The 22476-nt window shown below is 36.9% G+C and overlaps 1 protein-coding gene across 2 annotated transcripts in view; it reads right to left on the minus strand.

Moving 5' to 3' along the window:
* Positions 1 to 22476, minus strand: part of PRDM2 (PR/SET domain 2) — a 195575-nt gene that overhangs the window by 53117 nt on the left and 119982 nt on the right. The window contains exons 7-9 of one of the 2 annotated variants that reach the window (XM_027859787.1): positions 19736 to 19849; positions 8331 to 12747; positions 3121 to 4800 (exon numbers count right to left, since the gene is read on the minus strand). In XM_027859787.1, the coding sequence (XP_027715588.1) occupies positions 4788 to 4800; positions 8331 to 12747; positions 19736 to 19849 (4544 nt within the window). In that variant the 3' untranslated portion in view covers positions 3121 to 4787. Of the gene's footprint in view, positions 1 to 3120; positions 4801 to 8330; positions 12748 to 19735; positions 19850 to 22476 lie in introns of those variants that run through there. The other variant, XM_027859786.1, reaches the window with a different exon arrangement.

Raw genomic sequence — 22476 nt, forward strand, 5'->3', positions numbered from 1 at the left:
GAAGAGCACTCAGCTGAATCCAGGAAGATGAAATTCAATAGGGTTAAGCCCTACACTTAGGTACAAAAAGAAAAAAAAATCACCTTTACAAATATGACTGGGGTATGGAGTGAGGGAGAAAACATGGATAGCAAGTACTTTTTTCTGGGGGGGAAAATGAGTTTCAGTGGCCTGCAAGCTCAATGTGAGTTAGCAATATGATGCATGGGGGGGAAGGGGAGACACTATTGAAATTCTGAGCTTGCACGAGAAGGATTACAATTAGCTTCTAGAAAGACAGCAGACAGGTCCACTGTACTCTGCTCTAATCAGACCTTACTGGAGTACTGTTTGGTACCAGGCACCATAGCTAAAGAATGGCATTGATAACATGAAGAACATAAAGATCCTTAAGTCCATGGCATAAGAATCAGTTGAAGGGACTGAACATCCTTAACCAAGGAGAAGACTCAGAGGAGACAGAACAGCTGTCTTTAAATTTCTGAAGAGCTATCAAGTGGAAAGAATTAAACATATGTTTGGCCCCAAAAGTCAGAACCAAAAGCAACGGAAGTTTTAAAGTTTCCTCTATGTCAGGAAGAAAAAACAAAACAAAAAATACTTCACAACAGTTAGGTATTCCAAAGTGGATTACTACTTAGGGGTGGGCTCCCCGTCCCTAACGCACTCCAAAAAGAGGCTGAATGAGCACTCTGTGAGGCATGTCAGAGTAGGGTTCTTTTGACATGTGGGCCGGGCTACAGAGCCAAAGAGGTCCCTTCCACCTCTCAAATTCTATGGTATCTTTGCACAGAATTGACTAAATATTTCTTGTACTAAGGTTTAGATGTCACCTGACTGGAAGTTTTGTGGGACCTAGTTTTTCTGTTCCACTCTAAACAACCCAGAGCCAGGGCTGGTCTTATTGCAGAGGGGTATTCCGTGTCTGCCTGGGAGTTCAGGGAGGAGTTTTATAACTACAAATTAACTAAGTAATTTCAAGAGAAATTTTTGTATATTCAAGAAATCACTTTAAAATGCTGCAAGGCAGATGTCCCTTAGTAATCAGTCAATGACTAGGAGGGGTTTGTAGACAGCCAGCACAAGGCAAGGATGAACAAGTATCTAAAAAGTGATGGTGCCAAACAGAAAAGGGAACACAGGCAGCTGACTTCACAATCTGATGGGATAAATATGGCCTAAAGAGGGAAAAGGAAACTAACATCTAATAGCATCATCTTTAAATCACTCTCATGTCATCCTCTGCTTTCCTGACCATATCTGAGTTACTCTGCTTTCTTGATTCCCTACTGTTCCTATTCTGCTTTCAAGGTGGCCCATCTTTAATAGTTTATATTCTCATTTTTTTAAAATAGCAAACTTTGTAAAAAAAAAAAAAAAAAGATTCCATAAACAGTGGAATAAAATTTAGATACAATGAACAAAATATCAAAGCCATTAAGTATGCTGTTATTTTAGCAAAAAAAAAATTTAATGCATGTATGACATCTACAATTTGTTATTAATAACTGGCATTTTAATAGTGCTTTAAAGTTTCCAAAACATTTTACATACATTAACTCATTTGATCCTCACAACAACCCTGTGAGGTAGGTATTATCCCTATTTCACACATCAAAGAACTGAGTCTGAGAATTAAGGTTACTTGTCCAAGGTCACACAGCTAAGAAGTATCAAGAAGTGAGATTCAAATCCCAGCCTCCCATTTGCAAGTCCAATACTCTTTCCACTATGCTGTAAATATCAACCTTCTGAAGGTTTAAAACTCTCACCTGTTCTTTTTTAAAATTATAAAAACAAAACCACCAAACTTAGATTTAAAAAAAAGTTAACCACTGGTTTGGAAAAAATAACAACCAAACATTTGATTGAATCCATAGTTCATTTTGCTTGAAAGCAAATTTTTAACATTCAAATGAGAACAGAATAAAGATGAATTTCTAATGAGAAACACAAAATGACACTTTAAATTAGCAACAGGGTCAAGCTCCTTCCACAAAGAGTTTTTAATCCTTCTAATTTTTAAGCCTAAACATTCAAACCTGCCTCCCCAGTTAATGAGCCTTACTGTCAAAAAGGTACCCGACTTATCTCAATTCTTGATAGGCTTTCCCTTTACAGCAAAGGATCAGTTCCAGAACCTTAAAAAGAATTCCAGTGATACATTTAACTTGGATGGAGTTAAAAACCAATGGGATGTACTGGCACAATAAATTATTCACTTTGGCTCCAGGTAAAGTATGTATGTAATGAACATTAGAAAACCAGGTAGAGGTCAATGTGGAGACAGGCTTAAAGTGAGTAAGGAGAGGACTATCCTGACATACACCACACTGTCATCATCATGAATGTAAGGAGTCTGCAGATCTACATTGAATGGTATTCCATGGCAAACTCATAGTGGGCAAGGTAACTCCAAAGTTGATCAAAGGAAAAACAATTGTCCCCCAACAATTAGCCAAATCCAGAGGCATGTAATGTATTAAAAAGGATCATAGAAATTTTCACATGAACAGCCAGTTCTATGGAAGGGGCAGTCAAGCAGATGAAAGAGTAAACTATATCACTAGCATATGCTAAGTAAATTTCAGTGAAACAGGTAAAAAGGTTAATACTATGTATCATCTCCATTAGGCAGAAACCTGGCTATACAGCACAGAATGGTTAGGCCACTATTTTTTCATTTCTCTTTCTGCCTAAGTAGTGACGAGCTTTTAAAGCAGATATAAATACAGCCACTTGAAATATTAAACATATTACAACTGTTTCTGGTTTCATGGTAGGAGATTTATATAATTTAAAATCACTACATCAACTTTTTTTAAAGGTAAGATTACGTCAACAAGAACAAAACACAGCAAGGTTTAAAACAAGCGCCATGTGTATGAAATTCACATCACTCTTGCAGACATTCATAGCTCACCGAGTCCTCATTAGCACCAGTGCTATTATACTGCAGTCACCATTTGGTGCAGTGTCTCAGTTAATACAGCTTTAGCTCAATGCCACAGAGAGACAACAAAACTGTAATTTTTAAAATTATTTTTGGTTTGCTTTATTGCACTGTTCTTACTGAATGAACAACAAAGGCTTTCAAAAGTCCTCTTCCATGTACCTTGATTTTTTTTGGGGGGGGGGAAGGGGGGAAGGTCTGGATTTCTGTACAAAATGAAAGCCTTTCACAAGTGTTGAGAAAGTTTACTTTATTGGTTACAATTATATAAAATGTATCATCATAACCCATCTAGCTGGTCATTAAGTGTTTGCCACAGCATAAAAAGATCTTTTTTTAATCAATCTGACAGGTTCACAAAATTTATTTCAAGCTGGGGGGTGGGAGGGATAGCAAACACCACTCTTTAGTCTTCTACCTGTACTTAAGATTTCTGTCAATGGTACACTAGTTAAAAGCAAAGGGACAATCCCATTTGTACATCAAATTGTAAATTTTAATGTTTGCATTAGAATCGTCTTTAGATCACTCTTCAACAAGAAACAGTAATGTAACTAACAGCAAACTTCAAATACAGGAACACTCTCCAGATTAACAACTCAAAATAAAACAAAAAATTAATGTAAAATGTAAATCACATATAATACAATTGAAGTGTCCAAAACAATTTAAATAATTTTAAATATTTTATTTTTTAAACTGCTACAAATGCTTTATACAATATTTCAACATGAAGTCCCCATAACAGAAATGTAACAAAATGGGAATGATAGTGAAAGAGTTAAAGTGGCACAAATTCACCAAACAAGTATTAAACTACAAATTTTAAGAGGTAGATTACTTTTAAAAGTCAAAAACAAATAGGGTATGTGAATGAAACTAGCCATTTCCTCCAACTCAGTCATTGACCCTTTTTGAAAAGGGCATAGAAATGCATGGTAAAATATTTCCCAACAGTAATATCATACTTAAGGAGACCAATTTGTTACTTTTAATCTCAATAAGAGAGTGAAGTGTAAGACCTGGTACAGTAAACTCATTTAATATTTATGTGTAGAGGCATACATTTATACAGACCTGCTTTCTTTTATCCTGTGCATTAATAAAATGCTACACAGCATCCAATAATATTATAGTTATAAATTAGTGCCAGGTAATAATCTGTAGAGGATAGTTTCCATTTGGATACATAAACAGGAACTTAGGAAATGCATAAAAGAGTCCAAATCCAACCTGGTTTCCTCAAAATTATGCTGGCAATCCACACTTGATAAGAAAAAAAGAAAGGAAGAAAGAAAAGAAATGGGGTAGGGAGAATCCTGACAATTTAAATTCCTTTCCTTCTACTAATTCATTTAAAAGAAGGCATCAAGACAATGTGACCAAAATACTTTAAAATGAGTGCATAAGAATTTGTCATCCCTGAATCTACAAGAAGCTATTGATAAAACAGGGAACTTGCTTTGCAAGAATAAATTCAAATTGTCTTTCTCTATGCCATTCATCATAAGCAGGGCAACACTAAAATCTGAGTTATCAGTCCAGTGATGACAGATTTGGTTCACCTCAGCCCATTTTTACAGTACCCCTCTCTTTGCATCTGAATCATCCTGTAGCCCAGCATGCATCACGTGCCACGGAAGAAACTTATGCCTGACACTAACAACATTAGCACAAAGCCTGCAGGCAATCACGGTTGGATTTAAGATTTTTTGAGTCAGCTTCAAACGGTCTTGAAAGCTTGGTGGATTTCACATCCATTGTCGTAGTGCTTATCCTAAGTTGAGCATGCAATAGCTTTACTTTGTCAATTAAGATTTGTTTTGTTTTGTTTTTACAGGAGGTTCCTAGAAAATAAGAAAACTGAAGATAAATGACAAAATAATATAACCTGTTTATGAACTGAACATGCTTAAAAAGAAAAAGGTGAGCAGACTGTAAGACAAACAGTATTAAGACAGTGATGTAAATGAGCCTGAAGGAATATTTAGGAATTAAAACTTCTGAACATAAGACAAACTAAAAGAAGTCAGGAAAGAACTGCTTGTTATATCAGCAAACTTTCATGGAGAAATCTATTTTTCTTCGCATCAAGTTAACATTAATTGGAAACCTAACGTTTAAATTCTCAAGTACATCTATTAGTTAAGCAACCAACAGGATTTCTTATGCAAGACTATGCATAAAAGAACATGAAAGTTATTCTAAACGATGCCCAGACCTATTTATTTCACAAAGACTTTATAATCTTTACTGAAATGAAGATGGAAGGAGGAGATGGAAAATGTACTTCTTTCTCTATGAGCCTTCATTTGGCTATCCTGGATGTATTAGAAATTAATCCTGGACGGCAGACCCAACTACTTAGTATGCCAAAGAAAGGCCCTAACACCTAGCTATGGAAATGGCATTAAAACAAAGAGTTCATTATATTAAGCAAGAAGTGTGATAGGTAAAGGGGAAACCAAAGATTGGTGATACATAGTTTCCTTTGCTCCTTTGTGCTATGAAATTTCCTTAGCCCATTTTTTTCCCTCACACTTTGATTGGTCTATTGGTTTGTGTGCTAGATGACAATGTTAAGTAACAAGCAGATTCTGCTGAGTCACTCACTTAGCATGCTGAATGGAAAAGTATGTATGACTAATTAAAATGGTCAGCTTCAAACAAGAAGGTTGAAAAAATGGGGGGATATCACTATAAAATGGGCCTTAAAGTGAAAAGCAAGTGTAAGAACAACGCAAAATCTCTTGTCAATATATCTTTTTAAAAAAAAAAAAAAAAGGAAAGGTATATGCTGTTTTGTGATGTTGTCTGGAGTATGAACCTCAGATAAGCAAAATGAATATTACTGAAAAATTATGATAAAGATGACTTTATATGCCATGCAATGGCTGCCTTTCATCAATTCAAAGTTTTCATTAGAAAGAATTCTGGAAGCTGAAAAGTATTTGAAAGTAAAGAGAATTTTTATTTGTTTCTAAAAGAGAAAATTCTTTTAGTTTCCAATTCAATTAAAACAATTATTTATCTGGGCTATAGAATCAAAAGCAGCTGCCATACTTTAAGAAACTGACTCAGGAAACCAATATTTGGAATTGCCATGCAGCAGACAGTGACCTTTGCCCAAGAAGCACTCTCTCTTTCTTGCACACTTTTAATAATCAAGTCTCCATTTCCTTGTAAACATTTTGCTTTTCTGAGAACACTTCACAACATTTATGGGTAGCTACATGGTAAGCCCCCAATACTGAAAGGGAGACTGTTTAGGAGTCACTCATTTTGCAGTCAGGTGACACAATTATATACATGATCCAGGAAGAGAAAATGCTAAGTGGAAAACTATATCCAGTATTTTAATTTCATTATCTAAATTTTTACATCTTTCTGCATGCCAAATTTTAATCCAACAATATAATATTCCCTCAATTAATTACTGAGAATAAAGAAAAGTTCCACTAAACCACAGTAAAGGAAGTAATGCTGTGTTCTGATAGATCCTTTTGGACTATTCAATAAATATCCTATGAGATTATTCAAAATAAGTTTTTAACATAACTTCCAATGAAGGCTGTACTTTAATACCATGTGTTACCATGTGTTATTCAAACAATTATTTCTGCTTTTTATAATTCACTTTTTCAGATCAACTTTCTATTGAAAATTGCATAAATAGGGAATTTCAGCACAAAAGCAGCAATTCCCTTCAGAAAATATTCAAATAAGGGGCCCTCCCCAAAGAACTATATGAGGCACATACTGGAGGTATTTTAAAGAATTAATTACATGGGAGTGCTTGAACTCTTAACAAATTCATGAGCCTATTCCCGTTCCCAACCATGAATACATTCAGAAGAAAATATACAACAGAATCTGTGCCCAACAAACCTAAGAAAGAGGTGGCTTCACCTCAAAATGTGGGTCATTGACCTTGACAAAGATGCATCCTTTATGTGCCCTTTTGTAGTTACCAGTTTTGATTACTGATAAAATGTGTAATTTCTGTGAATTTATAAGATTATATGTACATACATATATGTGCATGTGTTTTTATATTTATATAATACATATTATGTAGGTCATGGTTCAAGAACAAATGTAAGTTTAATATTTACAATGAAGAAACAGCACATTCATAAATGGAATTTTTAACTGTTGAAGTTAATTATTTAAATGATATCTCTCCTAATGGCTCTTCCTCTGCTGTTAGCCATGGTATAGCATAAACCCTACCAAGGCACAAATACTTTGTTTGAACAAACATACAATGATACATAATGGAACTTTTTTTATATTCCAAAACTGACTATGTCATTCAATTACAATCCCTAACTCACTTACTACTCCAAGGTAATTTTCTTCCGAAACAGAGTAAGAACAAATAAGCAGTTAGAATGAAATTCTGGAACCCACAGGTTAGGCAGCACCATTTCAAAAGGCAAGACTTAAAAGCACTTTGCAAAAGTTTGGGCATTACATCTGATACTAAGTGTATGATGAATAATCTCTCCTGGGATTGCTTTGTACACAGGAATCTCAAGAATGTATTTGTCAACTCCATATTTTTTCCCCCTAGTTGATTAAGAACATCATAAAGCTGGGGAATCTAATGTGGGAAAATTAAGTACCACAATCATTTTGGCTTTCATCAAAACTCTTTACTATAGAACATAAAACTATGGTACTAAAATAAATTCAAACATTCCAATTTTAGAGACAGGAAAACAAGGATCCTGATTCATTAAGGTGACTTGTCTATTGTTTAATGTAAAAAAAAAAAAGTTTGAAAAGTTCTCAGGGCTCCTGTGTTGCTGACCCATTTCAAGATCTCATAGTCTATCTTATCCTCATCTTGCCTCCCTGCCCAAAAAGGGGCATTACTTATCACTCTCGTTACAGAAATGCAAGGGAAATTGTGCGCAGCATATTCAAAGGAAAATGTTGATATTTTACCAATATGGTAAACATTTCAAGTGATGAACAATAAGAATACCCCCATGAATGGCAGCAGGGAAACAAATTACTGTCACCAAAAGAAGCAGCCAGCATGCTCAACATTGTCAGGAAATCTTGTACAAGGAGAAACAACTCTAAGTCACAAATTATGAAGGACATTTTCACTCAGTTTCATGTCTTCTTTTAGTACACTGACAGTATTTTTCCTGATTTCCAACTCTACTTACAACCAGCTGCTTTCAGTAAATGATGCTATTTCACAATTCCTCAAGGATGAAATAAAAACTTGGTCATTCAAACACCCAAAGCACCAATATTCTCCTTCAAGTTTCGCAATAATTATTGTAAGTGCTCAAGTTATACAATTTAAAGATATTGACAGAAATGGGGGCTTTTCCTCCACTACAAGAGAATGGCTTACCTGAAATCCTTGAGCTCCTGCTTTGTACTGCCTTCTTCCTTTTTGCTTTCAGTGAGGTCTACAGAGGCTGCCAGCTGCAAGCTTCGAGTAATGGGCCCTCCACTCCTTTCTCTACATTTGACACTGAACCTATCTGATTTCTTCTTGCTCGCTAAAGCAGGCTTGCTTTGTAGAACAGCTTTGTTTTTCTGGACCCTCACATGCAGGCTCCGGGATGCTTTGCTGGAGAGATGAACAGAATGGTTCTTGGCTACTGCTTTTGATTTCTTCCCCTCCACGTGAGACATTTTGGCCATTCTTACAGGACTGGAGTTCCTCAGAGAAGAAGAGCCTGATTTTTTGGACTTCACTGAAGGTACAAATTTCACCTTCTGTTTTGCTCTAAAGGATGGCGAGGGCGATGGATTTGTGGTGGGCCCTGAACTCCGAGCTCTTGTCTTGCCCAAGTGGGTCTGCATGCTCTGCATTTTAATCTCAGCATCAGCTGTCCGTCTTCGTTGGTTGCCACTTTTCTCACTGCTTGCAGGTGATGAGATTCCACTTTTCTTAGATGAATGAGAAGCACTTCTCTTGGTGGAAGGAGAAACTGGCTTTTTAGGACAGCTGTAAGCTGCATGTTTATTCAAGCTTCCAATATAAGTGAACTCACGATCACAGTAAGGGCAAATGTGTGAGTGAGAATCCGAATCATTATTTCTTAAGTCTGCTTTTTGCTTGGCAGATTTATTTTTTTGCAGGATTGCTTTATGGACTAACTGATTTTTCTTCTTCAGTGCACTTAGTTTAAGCTTGTTAGAGGACATTTTGCTGAGTTCAACACTAAAATTTAGTCTTTTGGGTTGCCCCATACGTCTAAAGGCATTTTTCCCAGAGTTATCTATGACCAACACACCATTTTTGGGTTGTACAGTCTGTTTCAGTGGTACTGGATTTTTCTTAGGGGTGTACCTCTTTTTGTCGCTAGCTGAAGCACATGCCAAGATATGTTTGTGTAATTCAGGCATGTTGTCAACACCTTTCCCACATTTGGTGCAGCGGATAGCAGTAGTAAAAGTCTGTGGGATATTGTGAGTGGTAAAATTTGTGGCTGTAACCCCTATGCCCATAGGGTTCCGGTGATGATACTGAAACGGGGGTGGTTTAAAGCTTGGGTAATGCTGATTGAGGCCCAGTCGAACATCTGGATCTTTTGCCTTCACTCCAGAAGCCATTATTTTTATGGTAGTATAAAGCTCTTCTGAAGAATCATTTACCTCTTCCTCTTCCTCCTCCTCTTTAGAAGCTTCTAAAGGATGTTCTGGTAGACTATGAACATGGTCTGCCTTGGCCTTAGTGGGGTCTGTAAAATTCTGGGGCCTGAGGGTGCCACTTTCAAACTCGTGGTGTGTACATTCCCTATCTGGATGGAGATCTCGTTGGTGCTGCTGTAAATTGCACAAAAAGGCAAATTCTTTTTTACACACCGAACACACAAATATATTCCCAACTCCATGAAGCAAAAAACGATGTTCTGACAAGCCTGTTTTGTCCCTAAACAGTTGCACACAGAATTCACATTTGAAGGGCCATTCTTCGGCATGAACAGTTAAATGTTTGGTTAGATCTTTAATAGAAAGAAAAGGTGATTCACAAACATTACAAATAAAGTTTTTATTGAATGTTTCCTGAACAATATCCTGTTCACCTGATGTCTGTGGATCGTCACTTGGTTTCTGATCCTCATTCTCCGTGTCTTCTTGTTTGAAAGATATAGGGAGAGGTGCTTCCAAGTTATCACCAGATGAAACAACAGATGAAACCACTGAGAGGGGTGGTGGTGATGGGGAAGAGGAAGAAGAGAATGATGAAGAGGAAGAAGAGGAGGAGGAGGAAGAGGAGGAGGAGGGAGAGGAAGAGGAGGAAGAGGATGATGAGGAGGAGGAGGGAGAGGAAGAAGAAAGTATAGGCGGACCAGGTGAAGCCGCAGAGTTTAGAGGCTCAACAGACAGGGCAGGAGATGCGGATGGAGACACTGTCGGTGAAAGAATGGGAAGTGGTGATTGTGTAGTGGTATTAGAAAGTGGTGAGGGACATGAAGGAGGAGAAACACTGGAAGATGGAGCTGGAAGTGGCAAAGGAAGAGTAGGAAGAAGAGGTGGGGGAGGTGTAGCAACAGTTAATACAGGTGGGCAAGGTGGAGGAGAAGATGGATTTGTTGGGATCAGGAGAGGAGGCAGCTGACCAGAGGACACAGAAGTCTGTGGTAGAGGTGATGGAGAAGTGCAAGGAGAGGAATGAGCAATCGGGGCAGATAAACTAGAATCTGGGTCAAGATCAGGTTCTGGCTGGGGATCCAGTGATTTGTAAGGACTTGGGCTCCTATTTTCATCTGGAGCTTTTTCCAAGGCTAAATCTACACCATTATATTCATTGAGAAGAACCTTCTGTAACATGCAGGTTGTTGGCTTCTTCTTTTTTATGCCGCTACAGGTAGGCTGCACTGAGCTGTTCTCTTTATATTCCTTGATATCCATGTCACCACAGGATTTCTTATTCACACTAAGATCTAATACAGATTCCCAAGGGACCTGAGACTTTCCTGTAAGCTCTGACTTCTGCTTTACACCACTGGATAAATCTAAGGGCTGCTGGTTGCACACATTACCAAAAGTGGTGCTAGTCGCCCAGTCTTTTGACATTTTGTAATCATCAAAGCATGAAGGGCTCACAGTGTCTCTCTCTTCCCTCCCAGATAAACTCCAGGCAGGGGAACTGCTGTGGCTTTCTAATTTGGGTATTTTGGAACTAATAGCTGGATCATTCCATGTTGCTTTGCCCTCACTCTGTTTTCCAAAATCTCGAAGAGCTGGACTATGCTGTGGAGAACTAGGAGGAGAGCTGGTTCTTCGCTTAAACCTACTCGATGATACAGGTGAACCTAATTTAGGGATGTCTGTTGCAGATATAACTGCTGTTAACTTGTTACTATCTTGTGTTTGAAGAAGTTGTTTGAGCTTAGAAGACAAAAAGACACTTTTCTCTTTGTGATAAGGAACAGTCTCTGTAGCGGATACATTGAGAGGTAAGTTTAAGGAACAGGATGGTGTGATAGGTTCCGAATCAGTTTCTGCCTTTATTTTAGGTAAAAAAGGTGGACTAGTGGTTCTCCGCTTCTTTGAATCACTATTTGTGTTACCAGAGGAGTCCTTAGGAAAATCCTCTGCTACATGCACTTGAGAAGTCTTTATACTCTGAGTAATTTCCACTGTAACAGGAGTAAGCAAACAATTTAGGCCATACAAGTCTGCAGAATTAGACTCCATTTCAATCACGTCACAATTACTAGTGCTGCTATTAGACTGAATCTTCCCATCGATATAATAATTTAAATTCTCAGAGATATTGCTGGAAATATCCATAATGTAGACATCATCTGATTCTCCTTCTTCTTCTAGCTCTGTGCTTGCTATATATACATTCTGGGTCGGCTGGGTCTGCTCTGCTGGAAGTTGTGGTTCTTCAAGTAAGAATCCTTTTCTCCTCACTCCTTTAGGAATAAGATGACGTTCATGAACCCTACGCTGATGCCTCCGCATGTTTGTATGTGTTCCAAAAACCTTTTTACAGTATTTGCATGGATGCAGTTCCTTGAGGTCTCCATTCTCTTCTGCAACAGAAGAAACTGCAATTTCTTGGGAAACTCTCTCTGAATCCAAAATCATGCAATCTTGCAAAAGACTGGAAGTATTTGATTCGTCTTTAAGATTTATATCATCTCCAAACACTGGGCCATCTACAAGGTCATCAGGCTGTTGTAGTGTTAAGACTGGTTTCCTTTTTGGCCCTGCTTCATGACGCCTCTCATGCCTTCTCCTGTTAATCTGGGTACCAAAAGCTTTTCCACAGTACCTGCATTTGAAAGCATGATTGACAGTAGATATATGGATATGCATGTGACGTTCAAGTCCTTGTTTGGTTGTAAACTTTCTTTCACAATGCTGACAAGGAAACATGAATGTTTCAAATACATCACCATTGGAATCTCCCTTTGTTTTAGGAATTTTCACAACTGGCATCACTTCAAGAGAGCCATCTAGATTTTCTTCAGTTGTATTTCGTGGTTCTTCTGATGTTCCTTGCTTTTCTCCACATTCTATTTCTGGCTCTCTCTCAAAACTTTCGTTTGGTATATTAGCATTCTCTTCACCTTCCTCTTCTTCTTCCTCTTCTTCGTCGTCCTCCTCCTCCTCCTCCAAGTCATCTGATCCACAGTGTACTACTTCAGGTGTCCCTTCTGGCAGTGTTTGAGGCTCAGAGACAGGAGGGGGGATTATTAATTTGGGAAGTGCATCCTGATTTACCATCTCCTGAATAACAGCTGTCTGTTCTACAGAGAGCACTGCTGAAGCTGAAGGCTTCTCTTCTTCCTCTTTAGGCCCTAGAAAAAATAAAGAAAAGTAGAAGTTAGCCATTTCATAAGGCATGAAATAATTTCATATTATTCTAAATATTCTTGCTGCCACTAATATACTTAAAAGTCATGGCCAATAACATATAACTCTGTTCTACTCTATTGTTGCATAACAATTACTTCACACTAATGAATCACTTAAAGTTCACAAAACATTTTCCTCACAACAATCCATTACAAAGAAAACTTAAGCCCAGAGAAGTTAAGTGATTTTTTCCCAGTCATACAGCTATCAGAACCCTCAAGCTCAGAGTTGTTTTCACTACTCTTCAGTGGATATCTATATCAAAGCTTAGTGGATAAAAGGCATATGATAGCAAGCAAAGAAATGTGGGAAGAAATAGACACATAGAAACAGGAGAAACCAGTGCCATGAAAATCAAGAGAAGAAAGACTATCTAGAAAGACAGTCACTGGTGTCAAAAGCTGCAAATAAAAATACTGTGAATAAAGATGATTTGAGGGAAAAGTCATTAAATTTAACAACTGTGAAATCATTAGTGGAAACTGGTGAGAAGTAGGAGGGAGGTTACAAACTGTATATAAAAAGTACAGTTTTTTTTGTTTTTGTTTTGTTTTTTAAGAAGAGAGAAAAAATGAAAGAGCTTAAGGAGATAGTGGGGTCAAGTAATGAATGATTTTTAAAGAGGAAGGACACCAGGGCACATTAGTAGGGCAGTGGAAGAAAATGGCAATAGAAGTAGGGAGAAGGGATAATCAAAGGGACAAGCTCACTCAGAGCACAAATAGGAGTCTGGCCTTGTCAAGAAGGAATACCTCATTTTGAGACTGGAGTAAAGAAGGACAGGATTGGGGGAGGAGGGGAGGGGAGGTAATGTTAAAAAGGGTCTTAAGGTATGAAGTAAGAAAGAAAAAAGCCAAGTTACTAACACATGGCATCAATTTATTCAGTCAAGTAGGAGGAAAGGAGCTCTGTTGGAAAAGAGGCAGGAGGCAGCTAGCAGAGAAAAGTGGTATTTTTCTTCCCTGTATTTCATTTTCTTTTGAGAAGAGTTGGTACAGTTTTTGTGGTCTGGGTAAAATCTTTTGTCCAGTGTTTTCTCAGCAACACTATCATGACCAGAACTTTTGTCCTACCATTTTAGTTAACAGAACATGTAAATAAGCAAGATTCAAAGTATGACAAGAATCGATGTGGTTGTCTGTACCTCCTTGCTGTAAAACAGCTACACACACCCTAAAATACTGGCAGTTCATATTTTATGAATTTTTTTTGTTCTTTGTATTTATGTAATCGCAAGTTGGTTGAAAATTATTTTTGTGATGATGGAATCTACCTTTTTCTCTAAGTACCTCCTAAAACCCTGGTCAGGAACCAGATGGCAGAATTGCCACTGTTGGTCTGTATAGTAAACTATTTTGTTCCAGGAATCTTTTCCTGGGCTTGCTGTGGAAAGGGAATCCCTGGACTCCAAATGGAAAATTCCAGGACTTCAAACAAATATGCCAACAACATGACTCACTGAAGGAAATGTAAACTATATATACATCCATTCAGGCAGCATTTTGTCAAAAGTCCAGGAACAAATATTTCTGATAAGTCTATTTTAAAATATCTATTTCTCCCCAAATGGTTGTTAATAATGGAGGGAAAATGCAAACTGGATAGGCTGCAGAAGAGGTATCAAACACATGACCCAAGGACCGCATGCAGCCCACAAAACTGAGGTCCAAACCAGATTAAAATATAACTGGAAATATTTAACAAAATAAATAAATAAACAAAAAACGCAATGCAATATAGACAATATTACCATTCAAAACTAAGTCAATATGCAGGGTAATGACCCCCAACCCCATTTCTATTTGAGTTTGACACCACTGAGCCATACAGCATGTTACCAACAAGACTTCTGATTAAGAAGAAAATATAACACTAACGACATATACCAACAGAAAGACTGGTAGCCAGTTATGATCTAAAGGTGAATAATGACGGACAGCCCATCTATCACAATATAATATCCATGAAAAATAGAATTAGGATCCAATGAGAAGGTATGGATCATAAATTTAGGACTGGAAGGGTCTATTGATCTCATGTCCCAGATTAGAAAACTAACGTCCCAAAGTCTCACAGGGAATAAGTGGCAGAACCAGGATTCAAATATTGGATGTTTTGTAATCTATACCAAGAAAAGGGTCCTCATGGGGATAAGACAAGAGATCTATGAAATTACTGCATTTGAGTATCCAGAACCAGAACCAAAAGATCAGTATTCGTTACTATAGAAAAATAAGACGCTATAAAATACTGAATAGAAGTCAATTCCATGATCTATTTGGGCCCTCTGTTTTCCATAACAATTAGACCTTTACTGAAGAAACTGGGAAAACTAACGTCTTCCTTGTGTAGAAATGTCATTTTGTTATTAAAATGGAAGAATTGCCACAAAGTAGAAATATTTTAAATCATCTAAAGGAAATCATGATTAGATAATCCAAATATGCATAGATATACAAGTATAGTCACATATAGACAGACTTCTCATAATTTTTCAATGTTTGGATATTTTTGTTTTTTATGATCTCCAAGAAAATGTAAAGGACTCCCTTAAATCTAAAATCACATAACATGAGTATGCACAGAAAATGGAAGCGTTAGCTAGTCTAAAATTAAGATTTGGGGGAAAGGCAACACGAAGTATTCAAAAAGACTGGGTTTCAAGCCCCAGCTGCCATTTAATACTTGTGTTACCTTCGGACAACTTATCTCAGTTTCCAAATCTATAAAAGGAATAAAATACCCTTGCATCCCATCTAGGATTGTCAGTATTAATCCAATCATGTCAGGGTGACGATGTTGGCTCCTCATAGGGCATGCCAGCAGACAACACCAACTTATAGGAGTTCCTTCTCAAACTAGAAAGGCTTTGCAAACAAACCCAGCAACAGACGCTTTCTGTCAATTAAGAACAAGTCTAGCTCAGCTCAGAGAAGCTAATCACCAGATAGCAGGCCACCCCAACTAGTGAAATTTTTTAGGCCCAGAAATTTGTGAAGTACCCGACATGGCAAAGTATTATGATGTCACAACAGGGAATAACAGGAGTCATGGAAAATACTTGATCCATCTGATAGAAATTCAGATAGAAAGGTACCTCTACATCAATGATTCAGGAAGAACTCAAGACAGTTCTGATTGGCATGGTGAAGGGAGGCAGGAACGGTGGCTCAGAAAAGGCCAGAGGAGAGAGAAGAGCCAAGTTAGCAAGAACTAGGGCTTTTAACCCACTAATCCATATTTCCTAAGAAATCATGAAACTCATTAAATATAATTTCAATATATTCTAAAAACTGTCATTTTGATCTAAGAGGGGAGGCCCTCCAGGGTTTACTTCAATGATTTCAAAATGAAGTTTGATTTACATTTTTGTCCCTGTCTTTCTGAGCCCAATTTCATCGGCAAGGACTTTCCAATTACTCAAATAATTTGTAATACACACAATTTCACTCCCCACCCCCTTTTTACCCACACAGGACAAAATTTGTTTTCTTTTCATAGCTGGACTTTTGTTCTTTAGTCATTCCATCAGTAAAAAAGGCATGTGGAATAACTAGCTTTGAATCTGTATCTGACATCTGTCAAAGTATACTGCTAAATCTGAAACACCAATTTCTGTACTTGTCCTACTTGGTAAAGAATTGTTCTCAGCTTCTACTATGCAAATTTGAAGAAAAGACACTCCAACTCAATTTCTTCAAAAAAAAATTTCTTCTTCATGTCTTCTCTAAGTTATTAGTTTAATATGAGCAATAAACAAAGAATGACTATTACTGAGGTATCAGCACATATTATTAGTCAAAAGACTGGCTGAAAAATGAATTTCTTCTATCACAGTAACTAAAAAATAGTTTAACAAAGGCAACTAGGGGTTACCATCTGTATCCATGTAGGGAGTGTCCATTTCAATAACAGATCCCTGAACGATTATTGAGTAGTAGTATTCATTTATGAAGCAACAAGATGCAGCAAATAAAGACAAGGATTCAAAGCCCCTAAGACGTGGGTTCAGCCCCTGCCTCTGATTCACACGGGCTCTGTGACCCTGGCCAAGTTACTCACTCTCCTGAGGCACTAGGCAAATCTTGAAGACTACAAGTTGCAGAGAAGTTGCACTGTTGTAAGCTCCTTCACCAAGAAGTTCACTACAGCAATAAAACGATGTGTCCAGCCCTTGCAACTTTCCTCATCCCTATTCATTTCTGTCACTCTCTCCTTCTTTCTAGGTATGTCAGCCTTGCTTTTCCTCCTGCTCTAATATATCTATATTATAAATCTAATACAAAGTGTCCTGATGAATGAAAACTAGTTCTGCATGTCCAGAGAACACAAAGAAAGCGGGGCTGCAGGACACAGTCACCAGGAGGGAAAGTTAAGAAAGTGCTAGGCACACCAGATAATAGAAGAGCAGAGCTGTAACTGAAGAGTTTATGTAATCAGTGTATGTGTTAGCAGTGTGGTTTTTGCCTTTAAATAAAAAGCCGGCTTTTTTTCTTCCCCAAAGCAAGTTTCATGAATTCTATTTCCATGAATTTTCCACAAAATGAGGAAAACAATAGTCCAATGGTGCTAATTCCAAAGAGAAGTTATTTGTGACCTCTCTTAATCAAAATTTCCACACAGGATGTTGCTAAAAATAGACAAAAGAAAATAAAAATATCTCTTCAAGTTTGGGGGTTCTATCAATAGCTCAATTACACAACAATAACTTGGTTTTTACACGGGCAAGACAAACACACTCAAGAGTAAATAAAGTACTGTTTAAGTAAACAATCCCAGACTTGGCATTTAAACACTCTGAGATACAGAAGTGTACAAAGTAATAAAACCCAAAAACTGTTCAGCTCTACCAACTACCAAGGAGGAAAAAAAAAAGGCTCCATGCATTGGAAGCAGGTGCTTTAGTTTCTATTCTAGAAAGAACACCAAGTACAAACGTGCAGCAAGTAAAAAAAAAAAAAAAACAAAAAGACATGGCAGAATTATTTACTCATCACACCCATCATTTGTTAAACAGAATATAGGAAGTACTACTACTACTAGGGAAGTACTACAAATTCTTCACACAGTTGCAACAGTGTCCTGAATATTAACTGAATCTCTCATTTCAGACATATAAATGTTTCAGAAATCTAATGTTAAATCAGAAAAACCAGTACTTTTGAATTCAATTTTTTAAAACTTGGTATTTTTCACCTGAAAATACTGTCACAAAATTAAACAGAGTGATGTTCTCTCTCCTGTTGACAGTTTTCTTAGCAAAATCTATGGCTCCTACTCTGATTAGTCTCCTAATCTCCTAAAGTGAGGTTGCCTGTGTGCATTTTATAACTCATCATGTAGATTTACAATCCAATATAAATGTCACCACTAGTGATAATATTGAGGAAATGATTGTAAAAGGAGACTGGGCTTCCAGAGTTTTCTTTGCAAATGAATCTGAAAATCATTCAGACGACTCCATTTTAGAGCCCATACAAACAAAGGGAAGTTGAGGAAGCTACTCCTTTTGCCTTCATTTACTACATAACAAATGGAGATACGTTACAACATATTCCTACTATTCTCCAGTTCACTCAGATATTGGTGAACAATTAACAGAGAGGTACAGAAAAAATTTAGATGACAAGACTACTTTCAGAGTGGACTTTCAAATTACTGGATTGTGAATCAAGAGTTCAAATCTCTGTTATTTAATCCGTGAGGGAAGCACTTAATTTCCCCTGGGCCTTAGTTACTTCATTTATAAAGAAAGGGAGTGTTCTAAAAGATCACTAAGATCTCTCCATTCTAAGGTCTAACTCCTATGATCTTATGAAATGTGAAGCAAAAAAAACTTCCACCACTTTTATTAGCATGTTATCTGAAAGAGCCAAAGCACTAAAAATATCTAGGGCTACAATAGCAGAGTTTTCAATAAGAAATATTCAGGTCTCAGAATGGCTTCACAGATGGTAAAAATGAAAAATACATAACGCTATTAATCTGCTGAATAATTTCATTTCCACAGGCCTTTTATTTCTTCAGAGGCAGTTAGGTAGTCTAGTGGACAGAGCATTGGGCCTAGAGTCAAAAGATCTGAATTTAAATCAGGCCTCTCACACCAGCTGTGTGATCCTGGACAAGTTACTTAACCTCTATCTGCCTTCGTTTCCTCATCTATAAAATGGGGGTGATAATCATGCCTACATTCCAGGATTGTTGTGAGGACAAAATTAAATATTTCTATAATATAGTAGGCACTTAATAAATGCTCATTCCCCTCCCTTATGCTTTCACAATTGTTTGTTTTAGGGAAGAAAGACCTTCATTCTATATACATTTATAGCTAAGCTTCTAGTTGCTGTTACTATTACAACAATGATTTCATCAGTGTGGAACTTCCCTAAATAGCAGCAACTCTTCTGTAACTAATAGTCTTGGCTATTGCCTAGCGCATTGAAAAGTTACAGGATCTACATGTGGTCAGTCACATCGATCGCATGTGTCAGAGGCAGGCCCTAACTTTGGTTCTTCTGGATTCCAAGAGTACAATCAAAATTAGATCACCAGAAGTAATTAAAATTATTTAAACATCTAAAACTAGATTTCCTCATTATTGTTCTTTGAAAATTTCCTGGAGGGGCAGCTAGGTGGCACAGCAGATAAAGCACCAGTCCTAAGTTCAAATCTGGACTCAGACCAGACACTTGACACTTACTAGGTATGTGACCCTGGCAAGTCACTTAACCCCCAATTGCCTCTCGAAAGGAGAGGAAAAAGGAAAGGAAAAAGGAGGAGAGGAGAGAAAAGAAAAGAAAAGTTCCCAGGAATACACAACACCAATAGTACATATAATAACAATTAACAAGTCAGACATGGTCAAGCCTTATTTTCTTTTTTTTTTTTTTTTTTAAGGTAAATTTTAAAGTCCAGTCTCAAAAGACTTACCTTCTTCAGAATCCCTCATGTTTGCAGAAGTTGAGTCAGTTTCACCTTTCTTTAGTTTTGCTTTGTCTCCGGTCTTGTTTGCCTTATTTTTACCCTCCTGGGATTTTTTCTTCCCTGAAAAATAAAGATATTCATGTTCCACTGCCATTCTTGACATTAATCAGTAGCATAAAACACGGGGAAAGGAGGTGACAATCATTAATCCAATCCTAGGAAAGTGCTTATCTCCAGACAGTAACTACTTCAGTTTCTTCAAGAAAATAACAGACAAATTACCAACATAAAAAGGTGAGTGGAAGAAGTTAAAGGCAACATTTTATAAAATGCAAACTAATGGAAACTTGTTGTACCTGCTTTAATAAGGGACACGGAGGGAATTAAATCTTTGTTACTTATGCCCACCTTGAAAAATACATAAAAGTAATGGGTGTTGATTTCAAGCCACTGAAAACAAGATAACAGCACCACCTAATACAGCACTATATAATACCAATAATTCATAAATAGCAGTCAAGCAGTGAATACTGGCATATTTAGGGGGTTTTTTAATTATTTTTATTTATTTTGTTAAATATTTCCAAATTACAAGTAAAATTTTTTTTAACAATTTATTTTAAATTTTGAATTCCAAATTCTCTCCCTCCCACCTTCCCCTTCCTTTTCCTTGAGAAAGCAAGCACTTTGATTTCAATTACACATTTGACATCACGCAAAGGATATTTCCATATAAGCCATGTTGCAAAAGAAAAACAAAACTATAAAAATACATTTTTTAAAAAGTATGCTTAATGTGCAATAACAGTTCATCAATTCTCTCTGGAGATGGACAGTATTTTTCATCATGGGTCCTTTGGAATTATGTTGGCTCATTGTCTTGACCTGAGTAGCTAAGTCATTCACAGCCAATTATCATTATAATACTGCTTTTATTGTGTAAAATGTGCTGGTTCTGCTCCTTTCACTTTGCATGAGATCATATAAGTTTTCCCAGGTTTTTCTGAAACTATCCTGCTTGTCATTTTTTACAGCACAATAATATTGCATCACAACCACATACCACAATTTGTTCAGCCATTCCAACTGATGAGTATGCCCTCAATTTTCAATTCTTTGACACCACAAAAAGAGCTGCTATAAATATTTTTGTACAAATAGGTCCTTTTCCCTCTTCTTAGTTCTTTGGGACAGACCTAGTAGTGGTATTGCAGGGTCAAAGGGTACGCACAGTTCCATAGCCCTTCTAAATTGCTCTCCAGAATAGATGGGTCAGTTCACAACTCCACCAGCAGTGCCTTAGAATCTCAATTTTTCCATACCCCACAGCCATTTGGCATTTTCCTTTTCAGTCACAGCAGCCAATAGATAGGTATGAAGTGGCATCTTAGAGTTGTTTCAACGTGCACTTCTCAAATCTATAGTAATTTAGAACACTTTTTCGTATGACTATTGATAATTTTGATATCTTCTGAAAACTGCCTATTCCTATCCTTTGACCATTTATCAACTGGGAAATGGCTCTTATTTTTATAAATTTGGCTCAGTTGCCTATATATTTATCAAAGAAACATGCTGTAAATTTTTATCCATAGATATGACAGATATATTTTTCCATGTTCCCCTAATTTACTTATGATTATCAGCTTTTATGTCTAAATCATCTATCATTTATCCATTTTGATCTTATCTTGACATACAGTGTGAGATGTTGGTCTATGTCTAATTTCTGCCAAACTACTTTCTAGTTTTCCCAGCAATTTTTGTCAAATGGTGAGTTCTTGCTCCAAAGCTTGGATCTTTGGGTTTATCAAACACTAGATTACTATGGTCATTTACTACTATGTACTGTATACCTAAATCTATTCAACTGTCCCACCACTCTATTTACTGAAATCTGAAACTGCTAGGCTGCATCCCTTCACACATTATTTTTCATTAATTGCCTTGATGTTCTTGACCTTTTATTCTTCCAGGTGAATTCTATGACTATTTTTGTAGCTCTATAAAAAAATTGCTTGGTATGGTGCTGAGTAAGTAAATTAGCTTAGGTAGAATTGTCATTTTTATTATACTAGCTCAGCCTACCAGGAGCAAGTAATATTTCTCCAATTGCTTAGATCTGTTTATTTCTGTGAATTTTTTTTTGTAACTGTTTTTGTTTTGTAACTGTTTTAATATAATCCCTAGGTCTGTCCTGGCAGGAAGACTCTCAAGTATTTCATATTGTCTGCTGTTATTATTAATGGAATTTCTTTATAACTTGCTGCTGTATTTTGTTGGTAGCACATAGAAATGCTGATGATTTATGTTGGTTTATTTTTTATCCCACAACTTTGCTAACGTTGTTAATTGTTTCAACGAGTTATTTAGCTGATTCTCTAGGGTTCTCAAAGTATACCATCATATCATCTGCAACGAATGATAGCTTTATTTCTTCACTGCCCGTCTTCACTTTTTTCTTGTTTTATTACTATAGCTAGCATTTCTAGTATAACATTAAATAATAGTGGTGATAATGAGCATCCTTGCTTCACTCCTGACCTTACTGAGAAGGCTTTCAAGTTCATCCCGATTATAGATAATGCTTTGTTATGATTTTATGATTTTTGTTGTTTTTGTTACAGATATTATCAATTATACCAATAGTTTTCCTATCTGAATTAGCCCTGTTTTCTCATATAAATCTCACTGGGTCATAGTGTATGATCTTTGCAATATATTGCTGCAATCTCTTTGCTGGTATT

Source organism: Vombatus ursinus, unplaced genomic scaffold (genome assembly GCF_900497805.2).
Source record: "Vombatus ursinus unplaced genomic scaffold, bare-nosed wombat genome assembly UNPS02014172.1, whole genome shotgun sequence".
In the NCBI taxonomy this organism is placed as follows: Eukaryota; Metazoa; Chordata; class Mammalia; order Diprotodontia; family Vombatidae; genus Vombatus; species Vombatus ursinus.